Source organism: Triticum aestivum, chromosome 6B (assembly GCF_018294505.1).
Source record: "Triticum aestivum cultivar Chinese Spring chromosome 6B, IWGSC CS RefSeq v2.1, whole genome shotgun sequence".
Lineage (NCBI taxonomy): Eukaryota > Viridiplantae > Streptophyta > Magnoliopsida > Poales > Poaceae > Triticum > Triticum aestivum.
In genome coordinates, this window is record NC_057810.1 from 406720649 (window position 1) to 406739703 (window position 19055).

General features: G+C 48.6%; 1 protein-coding gene across 3 annotated transcripts in view; it reads right to left on the reverse strand.

Annotated features, from left to right (window-relative positions):
• Positions 1-6806: 6806 nt before the first annotated feature.
• The window catches only part of LOC123137287 (ran-binding protein M homolog), a 32990-nt gene continuing 20741 nt past the window's right edge, over positions 6807-19055 (reverse strand). For 2 of the 3 annotated variants that reach the window (XM_044556984.1, XM_044556983.1), the window contains exons 8-11: positions 8069-8137; positions 7808-7867; positions 7590-7676; positions 6807-7454 (exon numbers count right to left, since the gene is read on the reverse strand). In XM_044556984.1, the coding sequence (XP_044412919.1) occupies positions 7176-7454; positions 7590-7676; positions 7808-7867; positions 8069-8137 (495 nt within the window). In that variant the 3' untranslated portion in view covers positions 6807-7175. The remainder of the gene's footprint in view (positions 7455-7589; positions 7677-7807; positions 7868-8068; positions 8138-19055) is intronic. The other variant, XM_044556985.1, reaches the window with a different exon arrangement.

Genomic DNA, 19055 nt, shown 5'->3' on the forward strand with positions numbered 1-19055 from the left:
TCAAGACTATTTAAGCTTATGGGTAGGAAGTGGTAAAGTGGTGAGGCTGCAGCAGCGACTAAGCATATATGGTGGCTAACATACGCAAATAGGAGCGAGAAGAGAGCAAGCGGAACGGTCGTGAAGCTAGCAATGATCAAGAAGTGATCCTGAACTCCTACTTACGTCAAACATAACCCAAAATCGTGTTCACTTCCCGGACTCCGCCGAGAAGAGACCATCACGGCTACACACGCTGTTGATGCGTTTTAATTCGTATCTGGTGTCAAGTTATCTACAACCGGACATTAACAAATTCCCATCTGCCTATAACCGCAGGCACGGCTTTCAAAAGATTATACCCTGCAGGGGTGTCCCAACTTAGCCCATGATAAGCTCTCGCGATCAACGAAGGAATAGACCTTCTCCCAGGAAGACCCGATCAGACTCGGAATCCCGGTTTACAAGACATTTCGACAATGGTAAAACAAGACCAGCAAAGCCGCCCGATGTGCCGACAAATCCCGATAGGAGTCGCACGTACCTCGTTCTCAGGGCACACCGGATAAGTCAAGCTACGAGTAAAACCAGCCCTCAAGTTGCCCCGAGGTGGCCCCGCAGGCTGCTCATTTCAGACCAACACTCGAAGGAGCACTGGCCGGGGGGGTTAAAATAAAGATGACCCTTGAGTCTGCAGAACCCAAGGGAAAAAGGCTTAGGTGGCAAATGGTAAAACCAAGGTTGGGCCTTGCTGGAGGAGTTTTATTCAAAGCGAACTGTCAAGGGGGTCCCATAAATCACCCAACCGCGTAAGGAACGCAAAATCCGGGAACATAACACCGGTATGATGGAAACTAGGGCGGCAAGAGTGGAACAAAACACCAGGCATAAGGCCGAGTCTTCCACCCTTTACCAAATATATAGATGCATTAATAATATAAGAGATATTGTGATATCCCAATCATAAACCTGTCCATCATGGAGCAATCTTCAACTTCACCTGCAACTAACAATGCTATAAGAGGGGCTGAGCAAAGCGGTAACATAGCCAAGCAATGGTTTGCTAGGTAGGGTGAAAAGGTTAGAGGCTGACATGGCAACTTGGGAGGCATGGTAAACAAGTGATAGGTAGCGCAACATAGCGATAGAACGAAGCAACTAGCAAGCAAAGATAGAAGTGATATCGAGGGTAAAGGTCATCTTGCCTGAGATTTCGCAAGGAAGAAGAACGAGTCCATGAAGAAGACAAACAGACGTAGTCGAACGAATCCTCACAACTCCGGAACGAAACCGAAGCTAACGAGAGAAGCAAACCGGAAAGAAGCAAACAACATGGTAAACACACAAGCATAATCATGGCATGATGCACAATCAAGTATGATGCATGTACGGTTTAAAGAGGCATGGCATGGCAAAGTGCACAAACAATACTACAAATTAAATGGAGCTCAATATGCAACGAGTTGCATATTGACGAAACACCACATTCAAATATTTAGTTCTCTCTCGGTTATGCTAACCAACAATATTAAATGTTGTTAAACATGGCAAGAGGTGAGGCATAAGCAAACCACCTATTTAGGCAAGTTTAAATGAGGCCGGAAACAACAAATAACAATTCCGGAAAAATCCCCACATGTCATTTAGTAGTTTAATGCAACAACAATTTTAAGCATTTAAATGTTGTTAACATGATGCGGATGACATATACAAGTTTTATGCAATTTTTATGAAAAAGTTGACATGAAGATGATAAGGAGCATTTGTCGCCATGGCGTAAGGAAAAGGGTGCCACGGCGGCGAAACGAAAAATGGTGCCACGGCAACATATCCAAAAATGATGCCACGGTAACATATCCGAAAATGATGTCACGGCAACATATCGGTTCCGATAGCTCACGGAGATACCGGTGCAAAGGAAGTGGGCGTGAGCGAGTCATGCAAGATGGTGGGGTGATCCCAGATTCCGGGTTCCCACGGGTCGACGGCATGGCAAACGAGGAACGTGCACGAAACAAACGGGCACGATGCAAACATATCGTACATCTCATACATGCAAGGGCATCTCATCGCGGTCGTCTCGGGTTATACCTTTGAAGCGAGCGTTTCCGGGCGGAACGAGTTCGGAGCGGTGTAGAGGAAGTAGGCGTTCACGGGACGTCGTGGAAGTAGTCGTACACGGGTCTTCGAGCGACGGTAGATGGTACACGTTTTCGTAGATGTCCTTGGCGATCCGAAGGGGTACTTGACGAAATCCACCTCGGATGTAGTCATACACGTCGTAGTCGAACTCGAGGCGGTCTTGACGGGATCCAAGACAGAACATCACAAAAAAAGGCTTCGGTTGACAGCAGCAACGCAGCGCAAAAGGGGGCTGGCGCGAGCAAGGCAAGGCAGCAGCATGGGCATGGCTGCTACCTGAGCCCAAGGCAGAGGGCGGCCGGGGCTGGAAACGGGCGCCGGAGAGGGAGCAGACAAGGAGGAGGCCGCAGGGACGGGACGAGGCGGTTGGGCGCGCGGTGCTCGCGCGCAGAGGCGACGAGGCCGCCGGAGTTGAGCAACGCCAGCAGGGGCAGAGCAACACACGTAGAAGGGAGCAGGGCGACGGAGCAAGGCGGTGGCGCTCGGGGACGGCTGAGGCGTGGCGTCCTGGCGAGGCAACGGCGGGGAGGAGGCAGCAAGGCGGCGAAGCACACGGTGTGGGCGCGCAGGAGATGAAGGAGGCGGGAGGAAAGCTGCGCGTGAGGGAGTGGAGGAGAGAGGAGGAAGGGCGCGGGAGGGGCACAAGGCGGCGCCATGGCCTGAGGGCCGCCGGAGTTGGCCGCGCTGATGGGGTCGCGGAGGCCGGGCGCGGGACTGATGAAGGAGGGCGCTACGGCGGCGAGGAGGCCGATGCGGTGGTGCGGTGATGCGAGGAGAGGAAGGGGATCGAGGGCTGCGCGAGGGAGGAGATGGGGATCGATGGAAGATGCGGGAGGATCGTGGGATCCTCTCCCTGGCGACGTGCGTGTGTGCGCGCGACGTGCGAGGGGATCGGGTGCGGCGCTAAGGAAGGACGAGGAGGGATGCCGGGTCGGGCTAGGTTAGCTAGGGTTAGGAGGGGCTAGGTGGGCTGGGCCTTAGAGGCCGGCCGGCTGGGCTTTAGGAGGTTAGGAAGGCTAGCCTGGCTGCAGGGCTTCTTCTCCCTCTCTTTTATTTTCTGAAAATAGAAAATAACTCAAGGAAGAAAAGGAGAAGAAAGGAAGGTAGAAATAGAATTTTGGGCAAGGGGATTATTTTCCCGGACTCGCAAAAATATGCTCGTTCCAAGAAAAATAGAAAGGCCACAATTGAAAGATTTAAATTCAAATTCATTTGAATTAAATTCAAATGATTTGAATAGGAAGTGAGGGTTTGGGAAGGTCCAAAAATGTTCAGATTTTTGGTAGAGCTCCGGAAAATGATGAAAGAATTTATTGGACAACGTTTGAGGTCAAGAAGTGAGATAACAACGGCATGGGGAATTATTTGCAAGTGTGTTATGGTCAATTTCAAATAATGGAATATTTTAATATAGCTCCCTAATAATATTGAGAGGCTTTAATATGTTATAAAGAGAAATCACAAGTGAAATCCCTCGATTTAAATGGATCGAAAAATCCATACAATTTATTTAGAAGAGTTATAAAAAATAAATGGCATGATGGCATGATGACATGATGCAATGCAAAAATAAAAGAGCAAGCAAAAAAGAAACACATGGCAAAGCTCGGAATAGCTGAAAGTCTTCTGGAGCGTCGGTCTCGGGGCGTCACATATACAAAACGCACACTCGATAAATTAGGTACAAACACCGCGGTAACTTTTTTGACCGGAAGAAAAAGTTGTCGAATAATATAACCTCGGTAACTTATGTGAAAATAGCACGTCAATATACAGATCCATACATGATAACTTAGTACAAACACTGCGGTAACTTTTTACACCAGGAGAAAAATGTTATTGAAAACATAGCTCGATAACTTATGTGAAAATAACACGGTAATACACGAACCGCATGCCCGATAACTTACGTATAAACACCGCGGTAATTTTGACCAAAGGCAAATAAAGTTGTTGAAAACATACTCCCTTTTTTGCGATAACTTATGTGGAAATAGCACAGTAATATGTGAACACCCGACAACTTACTAGAAACACCACGGTAACTTTTTTGACCGGGAAAAACGAGTGTTGAAAACATACCCCGGTAACTTATGTGAAATAGCACGGTAATATATGAACCGCATACATGATAACTTACATGCAAATATCACGGTAACTTTTGACAAGGGGAAAAGATGTTGAAAAATATTCCTCAATAACTTATGTGAAAATAGCATGGTAATGTACGAATCACGTACCTGATAACTTAAATACAAACACTGCAGTAACTTTTGACCAAGGGGAAAAAGTTGCTGAAAAATATATCCCAACAACTTATGTGGAAATAGCACAATAACTGGCATACCACATGTGTGGTAACTTATGTAGCCGAGGCATAGTAAATTTTGACCCCCAAAAAGTCATCCGAACATATCAATATGGGATCGGATTTTGAAGATCTCGTTGCAACGAATCTTTTATGTGATAACGGTTTTTGCATCGGACCGATGATTTGAGGTACAAAACATTTTGAAATTTTTGGAATAAGGAGAACCTAGGATGACATCCGCTTTTTATTCTTTAGTGCATACATGTGCGCGTCGAGAAGGTGGAAGAACCATGTTTATGCCCCTGATAACTTATGTGGAAATAGCATGGTAAGTTGCATACCACAGGCATGGTAACTTATATAGCCAAGGCATGGTAACTTTTGACCAGGGGAAAAGTCGTGGAACATACCAACATAGGATCTAGTTTTGAAGATCTCGTTGCGACAAATGTTTTATGTGTAAACGGTTTTTGCATCGGACCGACGGTTTAAGCTAGAAATGCACGTGGAAGAAGAATGATTCATCCTAATGCAATTATGCATGTAAATAAAAGAGAAGAAAGAAGATGTGTAATAGTTTTAGCTATGTGGCATACATGTGTCAAATATCACGGTCCATAAGTTATTGATGATCACAAAAAGATACATCATCTTCCCCTATTTAAAGGAGGAGTTGGCCTTCTCCCAATCCATCCCAGATAGCGCCATGTCAGTTTTTTCTCTTCTCTCTCCTCCCATATGTCGCTGGATTAATGCTCCCGCCACACCGAACCGTCATCCGACCACGCCGCACCACCGCCCGCCGTCGTTGGGCCACTGCGCCGCCCGCACATCAACTCTGCCGCCGGGCACCACTACTGCCTGCCATCCTTGCCACACGGCGCCGCCGCCCACAACCGCTAGTTGCCATGCCCAACGCCACCACGGCACGACAACGCCGGCCGACAGGTGCAGCAACGCCCACTGTCGTGCTGCCACCCCCACGTCGCCGCCATTGCCATCAATAGTGTATGTTCCCTAGTGTGAGGTTGATAGGTGGGTTCCGTGTCAGTTTGCTTTATTGGGGTGGGTTATTGGGGATCTTCTGGAGCGTTCAACCTCAATAACCAGAAAAGTCTTATTAGGGATGTTAGGGGAGTTTTTTTTTTTGAGCGGTTGGAGATGCTCTAAGGGGTATCCAAATGTCACTTTGATTGATATACATCATCGAAATCACTAGTTAAATGGCTACCACTTACTAAGGTCACTCTCATCTTCTTTAGTTGTGACAAGCAACATATTGTATGTGCGACACTCATCACAACCTGAGAGTTTTGCGTTTTCTCATAGATTTGTTTTTTAAATGTTTATCTCTTGAATCATGCGTTCAAATCAAGAACTATTTTCACCATTGGGTGTTTCACATCAAGATTTTCAAAACTAGATCCCATGTAATAAGTTTGGGCGAACTTCTTTCCCAAAAAAGCCAAAAAAATGGAAACCGGGAAAAAAAATAGAAACGGATAAAAACAAAAACCGCGAAACACAGTTGTGCTTCACCGTGAAGCACAAAATTGTGATTTTCACTTTTCAGGAAGCACACATTTGCTAAACATAACTGTGTTTTTTCAGTTTCAGGAAGCCCGGTTGCTCCCCTATGAGGCAAGGCAAATGGTTGCAGCCGGCGTGTTGGTGACGGAACCCCAACGGTGATAGTGCGGGATTTGATGAAGGCAATGACGGCAGGGCACGACTCCGGTGAAAGCGGGTGGGGAGGTGCAACAATGATGCTGGATCCGATGGCTTCCATGCGAGGTGAAGGCGTCAACGGATGCAAAGGATGAAATTTATCAGCAGAGACGTGTCCAATCTGTGGAAGAATAGGCCGGCGACGGTGAGAACCGAGAGGGAAGGGAAAACCGAGGAAGAAAGCCAATGTGTTTTTGTTTCCCTCAACAACAAAAACTAGTTTTGCTTTACAGAGGGTGAGGGAAGTGACTTGGAACCCTCCTACCAGAGACTTTGTCACGGTTAACATTGATGCTTCGTTCGATGAGTAAAGAGTGACATGCATGCTAGGTAATGAAGCAGCGATCTTCAATAATTGCTACATCATGTCTAAGAGTTTGTGAAGTTTCCTTCAAACATGAGAACCGAGGTAAATACAATTGCTCATGAACTTGCCCAGCTTGCTAAGTATAATGATTCTAGCACATGGATAGATGTCCTCCTCCCTCAATTGTATCTCTTTTAGTCAATGATGTAACCTTATTTTCTAATAAACAAAGAGATACCTTGATTGTCAAGAAAAAAACTGGCGTTGCTTTTATCCTTCCCGCTGCTCATACGCTATTGACCCAAATGCTACGACAATGAAAAGGAGAGCACAGTTACATCTCTGGAACGAACATACCTGATGACATAGCACGTCAACAAGAATGGTATTCTGATTTCATTTACAGTACTGTTCAAGCTCTTTATCTTAAAGTTCACAATGTCCAACTGCACATAGCCAACAAGTTTATGAAAACACCAAAGGGGTTGAGATCAAACGTGAATCTAAATTCGCTGATTACAGGGAAGGAGCTCCTGGGAAGTCCCATGCCCAAGCTGCGAAATTTCCATTCACCTTGAGGCCTCACTCAGGGGAGAATATGTGTGTGTTTCCTCATGGTCCACAATTCCAGGTGATGTTTCTTTCTTTCCAAGAAGAATGAGGATCTTATTTTGCGAGTTGACTGCTCGTATGTATGCTCGACGTGCCTTAGGGACGCCTAGATCTTTCGTAGATCTCCTTATGAAGTAAGAAGACATCCCCTTGATCGCTGTTGAACGCACGTAGCTCAGAGCTGCATACCGTGAGCTGCCTCAGTAACTTCTCCAGACACGAGTAAAGGCAGCTCTCTGGATCCTTCATTTTGGGGTTCGTCGACAGGATGGCAGCATTCACCGCGTCCGCTACAAATTCACGCTGTGGGGACTCCAGCAAATATCCAATGCAAGATTCTGAAGGCTTCTCATACGCAAGCAGGGCCACACTCTCCTGCAACAGAAAAATACTCCTTAAATCAACAATACAAAATATATAGCTCAACACAGTTGAAGATTCAAAGCAACGTGCTAATGCCAAGGAGGCAAAACAAGAATGAATCATCTAAAAGTCCATGGAATTACTTACCTTCAGCAACCCCTCAAAAGCTTTGTGTGCCAAAAAGTTGGCCAGGTTAGCGCGGGCATATTTTACAGCACCCTCCAGTTGCTCAGCCTAATGCATGAGAAAAACTTACAATCAACTTTGAAACAATATATAATAAATACTAATTGCTCATACGCCCAGTACAAAATGTTTGCATGCAAACCTAACCACAACTGAATTCAGAATATTCAGATAATTACCCTGATGTATTCAATGAATCTTTGAGAATGAAGCAAGAAGCAAATAACTGATACGTCATCCTGCGATAAAAATTGTTTCTTTTTTAGAGTGGAAACCTTTTCCAGGATACTGATTATGGAAAACTGAAAATAGGGTGCTAAGGAATAAACCATATATCCACAATAATTCATTGATCAGTGCACATATATAATTTTGGTCGCAGCCCGAAAAAAATTGAGCAACCACAATAGCAAAGTGTGGAAAATGACAGTACAGTATACCTTTAAGACCTGTGGATACCACTCTTCAAGCCTTTTGAATGCAGAATCGATATCCCCATTCATGATGAGCTTCATAAAATCAAATAAAGTGTTTTTAGAAGGCAGGAACCACACCAGAAACTAAAAAAGGGTTTCCCACACAAAACTCCCCCTCAAGAGGGATGATAGATATATATCATTCCCATCTTGTCACACGCTAAGATACATTCTCTGGTTCCCAGTCCTTTAGTCAAGCAATCTGCAATTTGTTGCCCTGAATCTACATACTCTATCTTGATATGTCACGACCTAGGTTACGGAGGGGGTAGTTGTGGGCGGTAGGAGGGCCAGGGCGAGGGAGCTTAAGCTTGGGCGCCTCGATGGCTGGGGGATATATTGGTTCTGGAGGTAGACCTCCCCTTTTCTCTGTGTATACACGGTGACTGCCTTTGCTTTATAGCACAGCTGGCGACTAAGAGGGAGAGACAAACAAGGAATGACCCACACAGAATACTAACAAGACTTGAAGAACAAGAAAACACTAATCTGAGGATTTATCTCCTGAAGGTGGTTCGGCTGGACCCTGTGGTGGCGGCGGTAATGCCTGCCCCACATGACATCACTCCCCCCCTCCGACAAGCAACTCGTCCTCGAGCTTGAAAGTGGGATATCTGCACTTGAATTCTGCCATGTCTTCCTGGGAAGCTTCAGAAGCAGCTGCTCCTTCCCAACGGACTAGGAGGTGATGAATACCTCAGGCCGGCCGGACTTTGAGGACTTGAAGAGGTGGTGGAATGACCCTTCCATGATGTAGTGCTGGCAGCGGAGGAGGTGCAGCTAATGGTTCGCCACGGTAGACATGAAACACTTTGTGTAGACGATAGACTAGACTGGGAGGAGCTGGCTAACATGAAACACGTTGTGTAGACGGGACCGGGAGGGGGGCAGCTGCAAGTTGTAAGCCACTGAACCCACTCTCACTGTGATTTTATAAGGACCATAGTAACGTGCCGCTAACTTGCCAGGGCTAGAGCCAGTCAAAGATGCCACTGGACGGTGCTGTAGGCAGAGCCAGACCCACTGATCAACATTGAAGGAGACTTCACGGTGCTTGGCATCATAATATTTCTTGTCACTTTGTTGGGCCTGGAGAAGACGGAACCGGACATCAGCAATAAACTCATCTCAATCTTGGGAGTAAGGAACTGTTTGTATGTGGGCTGCCCCAGTATCATAGGACCTTAGAGCTGGAGGATCACAGCCAAAAACAACCTTGAATGAAGTGGTCTTGAGAGCGGTATGAAAGGACGTATTGTAGCAGAATTCTACAAAAGGTAGCCACTGGAGCCAAGTGCGTGGACGATCGCCGGTCATACATCGCAAATACATGGCAATTACACAATTGACAAACTACGTTTGGTCATCAGACTGTGGATGGAAGGCAGAGCTCATGTGGAGCTGAACCCCGGAGAGGCGGAAGAGTTTTGACCAGAACTGACTTGTAATTTGTAAACACAGGGTCTCCTCAATCCAAAGGAAGTATCGAAGAGGTCCAAGATCCTTTACCTCAAATGCTTCTCCCAGTCTTGATCAGATACTATCGTCTCTGGTAGGCCGTGAAGCTGTACGATGTCGGTGAAGAAAGCATGGACGACTGTTGCTGCCGAGTAGGGGTGACCAAGCGCAATGAAGCGTGCCATCTTGGAGAATCGATCCACCACTAAAAGAAAGACTGATTTGTCGTGCACCCGTGGAAGGCCCTTCACAAAAATCATAGAAATATCTGCCCAGATCTGTGAGGGGACTGGTAGGGATTGCAGGAGGCCGCCGGAGTGCATATGCTCAGACTTATTACGTTGGCAGATTGGGCAAGCAAGCGCAAAGTCATACACAACACATCGAGCATTTGGCACATGGAAGTCCCGACGTAGGCAGTGCAACGTCTTTTGAATCCCCTCATGGCCCGTGTCATGTGCTAAGCCAATGTAACACCCCGATAATTAAGCTACAGTAATCCACTGTTAATGGTGCCATTTCATCACATTACTGTTGCTAATCCTCATTTGGTCCAAAGCACAATTCAAATTCAAATCCAAATTTAAAGTCAAAAGTTTTAATTTGTCAAACATGCAAACTAAAATGTTCAAGGTGTGGCAAATAATCCTTGGATATTTATCATGTTGAAACCCATATTTTATAAAGTATCTAAATGCCCAAAAATCAATAAAACAATGGCTAAAACATTTATTTAAATGTTATTTAATTTATAAAATATTAAACTATTTTATTTTGGGGCCAAACTAATTGTGGCAGTGGCATAATTAATAATACTAATTTAGGGGCTAGTAATATATTTTACAAAAACTAAAATAAAATGAAACTAAAAGAAAACAAAAATTAAAAGAAACAGAAAGGAATAAAAACAAAAGGAAAAACCCCCCTCACTGCCCTGGGCCTTAGGCCACAGTGGCAGGCCCAGCAGCCCAGCCCACTTCCCCCCTCGTCGTCTTCTTCCTGTTCGACCGACCGAGGGCGCACGCCCCTCGTCGTCCCTGCCGGACCGCCTCGTCATCCCCACCGTGGAGGGGATAAGGGAGCCACCCCGTGGCTCCCCCCCCCCACTCGCTCACTTCCCCCTGCCTCTCCCCCATCCCCTCTCGCTACACCCCCTCCTCCAGATCCAACGAACGCTGCCGCCGCCGTCGATTCATCGTGGCCATGGCCAACACCCTCACTAGGCCTCGTCGAGCCGTCCTACGGCCTCCTCGGCGTCGCCCTCGTCCTGCACAAGCCCAAGGCCGACCGATGAAGCTGCACAGCAACGCCTACGTCGTCTTCTTCATCCCCGGCGTCGACCTCCGCCGCCCCGATCCGCTCCGCCGCTGCAGCTATTAACCTCCCGCCGGCCATCGTGTGCCCCATGGTGAGGCTCCCGTCCCGTTTCCTCTCTAGGTCGCCCGCCACCGTCTGTGCCAATGACCGTAGCCGCTGGCTCCGCTCGCCGCGTCCCCATACGCGCCTCCCTGCGTCGGTCGCTCCCCGCGCTCGCAGCTGCTCGCGCCGCCTCCAACCGCCACGCCGGATGCGCCCTCCCCTTCCTCTTATCGTCTCTAGCTACAGCCAGCCCTGGTCCGACCTCCGGCAATACCGGCCCTCGTCGTCGGCGCGCTACCGCCCCTCCCGGGCCAAACCGAGGTCGCGGTTCAACGGGCCACATCGTGGGCATTCGAACGGGCCCAACCGCATGCCCAACCCCCCCCCCCCCCCCCGAGCCCTGTACGCGATTCCGGCGAGGTTTCGGCCGTCGCTGCCGTCCTGGGCGGTCACCAGAGGCCACCCACGCGCGCCGGCCGCTGAAGGCACCCCGTGGGCCACTGACGAGTGAACCATGCGGGGTTAGTTACTAATCACCCACTGACCCCGGGGCCCCACCTACTAACTAAAACAACTAAACCCCTGGGCCACTAACATGCGGGCCCAGGGTTATTAAGTCCTAACAGACACTGACAATGGCCCCCCCTTAATACTAATTAAACAGGTTTTACTAAGTTAATTTAATTAGTTAAATAGTTAGAGACTGACAGGTGGGCCCTTTAGTTTAATTAACTAATTTAGGTTTAAATTAACTTTGTTTAAACCCACTGTCTATGGCAGGTGGGTCCCCCATGTCAGTTTGACCAGTCAGCTGACTGGTTGACTGCTGATGTCACCCTGACCTCATGCTGACGCATTAATTCATTTTTTGAATTAATTTAATTATTAATAAATTCAGAAAATAATTAAAACTTTGAAAAATCATATAAAGTTAACCGTAAGTCGGATTAAAATAATTTATATATGAAAGTTGCTCAGAAAAACATGAGAATTCCGAATACACTCCGTTCATCTGTCACGTGCCCCTAGCATAGCGAACATGGAAGCGCGTCCCCTCTCTTTCATCTGACCGAAAAATGCCTAGCACTGGGAAAACATTCCCAGATGTTTTCCCCCTCTGTCTGCATCATATAGTACCGCGTTAGAACACCCCTAGCACTGCCTGTTGTCATGTCTTACATCTGGGTTACACCTGTGTGCTTTATATTTACTGTTTCTTCCCCCTCTTCTATCCGGTAGACCCCAAGACCGTTGTCGATGCTCCTGATCGACTACGTCATCGACGACCCTTCTTCCTTTTCAGCAGAGCTTCTAGGCAAGCAAACCCCCCTTGATCATTCCGATATCGCCCATTCCATTCTCTCTCATGCTTGCATTAGATTTTGCTATTGTACTTGATTGCTCCTATTCTGATGCATAGCCTGCTTTTATAACCTGCTCATTGTACCTTACCTGCTTATCTAAACTGCTTAGTATATGTTGGTTAGTGATCCATCAGTGACCCTCACCTTGTCCCAGTTGCCTCTGCTTCATCACTGATGACTCAATCAACGTGATCGACGACCAGAGCCCAACACATCACCTCACCCCCCTTCAGTTGTACGACTCTGCAAAGCTACTATCGAGTGTCGAGGGTGATACCTCGTAACGCACTCCTGATGATAACTCTGTAACGTAGCTAATCGGTCGTGGTCTATCGAGGGTGATTCCTCCTTCACCACTCCGATGACGTCTCTGTCGTGCAACCCCTCAAGTGTGAACCATCGAGGGTGATTCCTCCTAGTTCACCTTGACGGTTACATCGAGAAGGAATCCGTCGAGGGTGATTCCTCGGATTTCCCCCTTGATGACACGAACACACAGTTACCTTTACCTGTAGCCCCCGTGTACTGTTCCTGCGGGACTGAAGGGACAAGCGGTACCAGCCCGGTAGAGGTGGACCTGAGTTCCCGACAGTCTCTGGTTTGTTAGGTTGACCTCGAGGGTACCCGCTAAATAATTACGAGGCACGGCCGGGCATGTAGACCGCCCTAGAGAGAGGGTTGGGCCTGGCCCTTGTCGTATTTCCTCGAGACGGGGCGACGGGGTCACATGATCGTGAGTCTCTGCTCGTCTCCGCGAGCTCCCAACACACTAAGGATTTGGGTATTTGATCTGAGTTGGCCACTGGCCTATACGCACTAACCACCACACGGGAACAGATATGGGCACTCAGCGTCGTACGTTTCTTCCGAAAGCTCTATCAGACATCCAGTTCAGCATTGCGGCACGGCTGGGCCGGCGCCATCTAGGCAGAGGTGGTGCCTGGACCCGCCTGCGCGCAACGACCCGAATTGCAAAGGGCGATGGGCCCAAGACCCCGGAGCGCTTAGGATGTAGACCGGCGGGGACCTCTGCGAAGGCTAGGTAGGACTACAACATGTTGATCTTCCGAGGCCGGGCATGACCCAGGAAAGTCTGTCCGGCCAGAGTAATCAAGTGTGTTGGGTAATGTGGTGCACCCCTGCAAGGAAGTTATCTATCCGGATAGCCGTGTCCACAGTAACGGACGCTCAGAGTTGGATCCCGATCTATTACAACTAAAAATGGATACTTGAGACATGTGATGGATATGTTGGCTCCGGGATTGCTTTCTCGCAGGGAGTCGAGGAAGGATCTCTGGACGTTAATACTAGATGCTTGAAGATGCTAGTCTTTGATAGGCTAGGCCTTCCCCTCTATTCTGGCATTCTGCAGTATAGTCCATAGATACATCCCTTCCTTTGATACCAATGCATACTTAGTATAGATCTGATGCTTGCGAGTACTTTGGATGAGTACTCACGGTTCTTTTGCTACCCTTTTTCCCCCTTCTTTCTCCTTTCTGGATGTTGCGATCAGATGATGGAGCCCAGGAGCCAGATGCCACCATCGACGACTACTACTACCCCGAGAGTGCCTTCTACTACGTGGAGACCGCCGACGACCAGGCAGGAGGCCTTGCCTTTTCGATCGTTGTTGCTTTTGTGCTTGCCTTCTTAAGGCAATCTTGTTTAACTTATGTCTGTTCTCAGATATTGTTGCTTCCGCTGACTTGTGTTCGAGCATCTGTATTCGAGCTCTCAAGGCCCCTGGCTTGTAATATGAAGCTTGTATTATTTTAATTTGTGTCTAGAGTTGTGTTGTGATATCTTCCCGTGAGTCCTTGATCTTGATCGTACACATTTGCATGCATGATTAGTGTACGTTCGAATCAGGGGCGTCACAGCCAAGTATGGTGGAAAATAATGGAGAGGATGGCAGGATGTAGATGCATCCACCATATGTCAGAAGGCTATAAGTGCAGCCCCAAGGAGGCCCGAGGTCACCTACAGCATGATGTTGTTGCAACTACACCAGTGATGGGTATGTGGCCATAGAAGCACGCATGGTGTAAAAAAGCGTGAAGGACGAGCTGGACAGTGCCATCAGTAGTCCCTGTCGGGAGTCCCGACGAAACAAGGCATCAGCCACAATGTTTAGCTTGCCCGGGAGAACTCAATGGAGAAACCATAACAGGGGAGCTTGCTGACCCAGTGGCGTTGAGGGATAGTGGAGAAGCGTTGAAACTATAGTGGTCTATCCGCACAAAGAAAGAACAACCCCATAGATATGATCTGCAATGTCAAATAGCGTGCCTGAGGCCAATGAGCCCACACTCGTAGGCAGCCAGTCTGGCATGGCACTGGGCAATGGGGCGGACGAAGAAAGCCATAGCACCGTCACCTTGGTGTGCCCTAATGTTATGTGGGGAATTCATTATGGAAGGCGCAAGGCAGCAAGGGCAGATTAGGTTGTGGCTAGACAAGGGCAGTTTGACGTCCTAGAAGGATGCATCAGTTTTGGTAGTCTCCAGATTCTATTAAGGTAGTATTTGAGTCCGACTCCTATGAGTTAGAAGAATGCTGAAGTAGTACTAGTCCATGTCCTATATAAAGGACCTACCCGTGTAAGCTTAGAGGCAAGCAATAATCAACAAAGTATAGTTTCCCTAATCTATGTTCTCTATCTCTAATCCCTACTACCTTCTACTACTGCGGCGGCGACGGCGCCGCACGGTTAACAACCCGTCGGCCCCCATGCACCTCCAGGCCACAGAATAACCCTCGGATCCAGAGGTTGTTCCAATTTGGTATCAGATTCCATGCCTGGCCCTGGGGACAACACCGAGCATGAGATCGCGCTTCCTGGCACCAAAACATGGGCGCTGCAACAAGAGCAACTCGCGACCCTCCAGGAACAACTCTGTGATATGTCAACTCGGATGGCGGCCTACGAGACTCGTCCACCAGCCACTGTTCCGTTGGCTGCCAGCGTTGGCATCATGGGTCCTCTGCCTACCTCTGTTACTGAATCAATCGCATCCTCTGGTGTAGCATCAGCTGTCTTCGGCAGCACCTCACTTTTAGCCACCGCCGCCACCAATCCGCCATCGCTAGTGCCTACCATGTCCCCTTTGCAACCACCCTACCAGCCCTACTCGCCATACTACTTTCCACCCCACCAGTACCCCCTGTCCTACCCAATCCAGCACAACAAACCAATTATCTCTATCCCTCCAGACCCAGCAAGCAACAGCTTCCAAACTACCCGCCTCCACCATATAGCTCTGCCCACTTCCACCAATCACCATCCGTCCCAAACTGACAATTGACATGCTTGACCCAGGTGCTTCGCCCCGTGTACCGAAGTATGCCAAGCTGGAGTTTCCACTATTTGATGGCAAGGAAGACCCTTTTGCATGGTTAATACGATGTGAGCAAATTTTTGAAGCAATTTTTTGAAGGTCGGTGCACTCCAAATGCAAGTCAGGTTTGGCTGCCATCGTTCCATGTTCCATCTCACTGGCGATGCTCACATATGGTATCACAAGTATGCCAAAGCAAAGGGCCGCCCATCTCGGGATCTCTTTAAGCAGATGTGCGCCAAGAAATTTGGACCACCTGCACACACCAATAAGCTTAGAGCTATAGCACGTTGCCCGTTCAATGGCAACATCACTGACTACCAGGAACGGTTCACTCATCTGCTGCACCGCGCGCCCCCTCAGCCAGTCGAGACTTTAGTGGAATTGTTCACCATGGGCCTGCCTGAGACCTTGCGCACAGATGTGGAACTAGCTCATAACGGGGACATTGATGATGCCATCAGCCTTGCACTTGCATATGAACGTCGTGCATATCCGACTCAATCCTCCATAGCAACCACTCCTCACTCTTCCCGTTTGTTCACACGACCATCTCTGCCGATTCCTGCCACCAATAAGCGGCTTGGAGGACCAACTGTACCCGAGGTAACCACTGCAGCAGCCACCACGCCAACCGGCCACACCTTTCGTCGTCTCTCTCCCACAGAGATTGCAGAACGCCGTAAGCAAGGCCTCTTCTTTAATTGTGAAGAACAGTTTGTGCACGGTTACCATTGCGCCAGGCTGTTTTCGATTGAGGTTGATACATCTTTCGATGATTTTGAGACACTGCGCGAGGAAGAGAACAGTGTGAAGGTGTCTATCCAAGCTATGACCAGTTTGTGGAGCATCTAGGCGACCGACACCTTGCAGCTAGAGGTTCTGATTGGTAATTCACCCTTCACGGCGCTCCTGGATACAGGGTCGACCCACAATTTCATCGATGAGAGCGCTCTGACCCGCGCTGGTTTGACCCCATGTTCTTGTCCTGGCCTACGTGTGATGGTTGCTAATGGCGACCAAGTGGCCAGTGGTGGAGTTTGTCGCGGCCTTCCATTGCGTATTGGGGAGCAACACTTCACAACAAACTGTTTTGCCATACCAATTGGCAGCTTTGATATTGTTCTTGTTGTTGGCTGGTTGCGTAATTTGGGTCCTATCCTCTGGGACTTCGACAACATGACCGTGTCATTCCACTGGGAGGGCCAACCTATGACTTGGACAAGTCCTATCTTGCCACGACCGGCTGTTGTCCGTGGCTCCGTGCTTTGGTTGCTCCCGAGCCTGAGGATTGGATGACTAAACTGCTCGCGGAATTTGACATCTTCACCAAGCCTCCCCTTGCCACCTGCCCATGCACATGATCACCGAATTCGACTCTGGACTGATGGGTCTGCGGTCGCTGTACGGCCCTACCGCTATCCGCAACTGCAGAAGGACAAGATTGAGCGCAAGTGCACAGAAATATTGCAGCAGGGCATTATTCGCATCAGTGATTCAACTTTTTCCTCACCAATTCTTCTTGTTAAGAAGCAAGATGGCTCGTGGCGCTTTTGTATTGACCATCATGCTCTCAATGAGCAGACGATTAAGGATAAGTTTCCAATTCCGGTGGTGGATGAACTTCTTGACGAGCTTTAGGCACACGCTTCTTCACCAAGCTTGATTTGCGTTCTAGTTATCACCAAGTGTGCATGTATCCAGATGACATCGCGAAGACAGCCTTTCACACGCATGATGCCCACTACGAGTTCCTAGTCATGCCTTTTGGTCTAACCATTGCCCCGGCAACTTTCCAGGCCATGATGACCGAGATCCTTCGCCCTTCCTCCGCCGTTTTGTGCGCGTCTTCTTTGATGATATCTTGATTTATAGCTCATCATGGTCGGAGCACCTCCGCCATCTTCGTCTTGTGTCTCAGGTTATGCAGCAGCATACTCTCTTTCTCAAACAGTATAAGTGCACCTTCGGGACTGCATTCGTGGCATACCTCGGCCATGTGATTTCTGCAGATGGTGTGGCCATGGAATGGATGTCAACAAGGTCCGTGTTGTGGTAGATTGGCCAAACCCACGGTCGATGCGTGCGCTACGAGGTTTCCTTGGCCTTGCAGGCTATTACCGCAAGTTCATCAAGGATTTGGTACCATCGCAGCCCCGCTCATGAAGCTGCTGAAGGAAAGATTTTGCTGGTGTGCAGAAGCTCAAGCCGCACTTGGTGCGCTCAAGGCTGCCCTCATTACAGCCCCAATACTTCAGATGCCTGGCTTCAGCACTCGCTTCATCAAGTGTGATGCTTCCGGCTCCAGCTTTGGCGTGGTTCTTCACCAAGGTGATGGTCCGTCGGCTTTCTACAGTCGGCCCATAGCACCGGGTCATGCTAAGTTGGCAGCCTATGAGAGGGAGCTAATCGACCTAGTCCAAGCTGTGTGGCATTGGCGTCCATACTTGTGGGGACGTGCATTCACTGTCCGCACTGAGCACTACAGTCTCAAGTTCATCTTAGACCAACGGCTTTCGACAATTCCACAATATCAATCGGTTGAGCAAGTTATTTGGATATGACTTCACAGTGGAGTGCCGTGGGCGCCTTAACACCGTCGCCGATGCACTGTCTCGACGTGGCTCTGATGATAGCCTTGTCACAATGCCATCTCATCACCGCAGTTTGCTCTTTTCGATGACTTACGCAATGAGATTGCAACATCTACCGAGATACCTGATTTGCGTGACCGTATTCTGTCTCGTGAGCTCGATGACCCTTGGTCGTGTTGTGATGATCTGATCTTGCACGACCGGCATGTTTATGTGCTTCCATCATCACCACTGGTAGCTTCTTTACTGAAACAGGCCCGTGCAGCTCATGAGGGCATTCAGAAGACACTTTATCTCTTGCGTGAGACCTTCCACATACCAGGTGACCATGCATTGGTGCAAGAATTGGTACGTTCCTGCCAGATTTGTCAACGGACCAAGACTGAGACTCTTCATCCTGCTAGTCTCCTTCAGCCTCTGATAGTACCCGCATCGGTCTGGTCAGATATCTCAATGGATTTTATTAAGGCCCTTCCCCATGTCCATGGCAAGACAGTGATCGTTTCTATTGTTGATCGCTTCTCCAAATATGCACACTTCATACCATTGGCACATCCGTACACTGCTATCCCGATGGCACGCGCTTTCTTTGATGGTATTGTTCGGCTCCATGGGCTTCCATGGTCCATCGTAAGCGACTGTCACCCTGTCTTTACCAGCAATTTCTGGTGTGACATCTTCCTCCTTTCCGGAGTTCGCTTGCATATGAGTTCAGCGTTTCACCCTCAGCCCGAGGATCAGACCGAGGTGGTGATGTGATTTGTATGTACCTTCAGTGCATGACGAGATCGACCTAGGCAGTGGTTGGACTAGCTTCCTTGGGCATAATATTGCT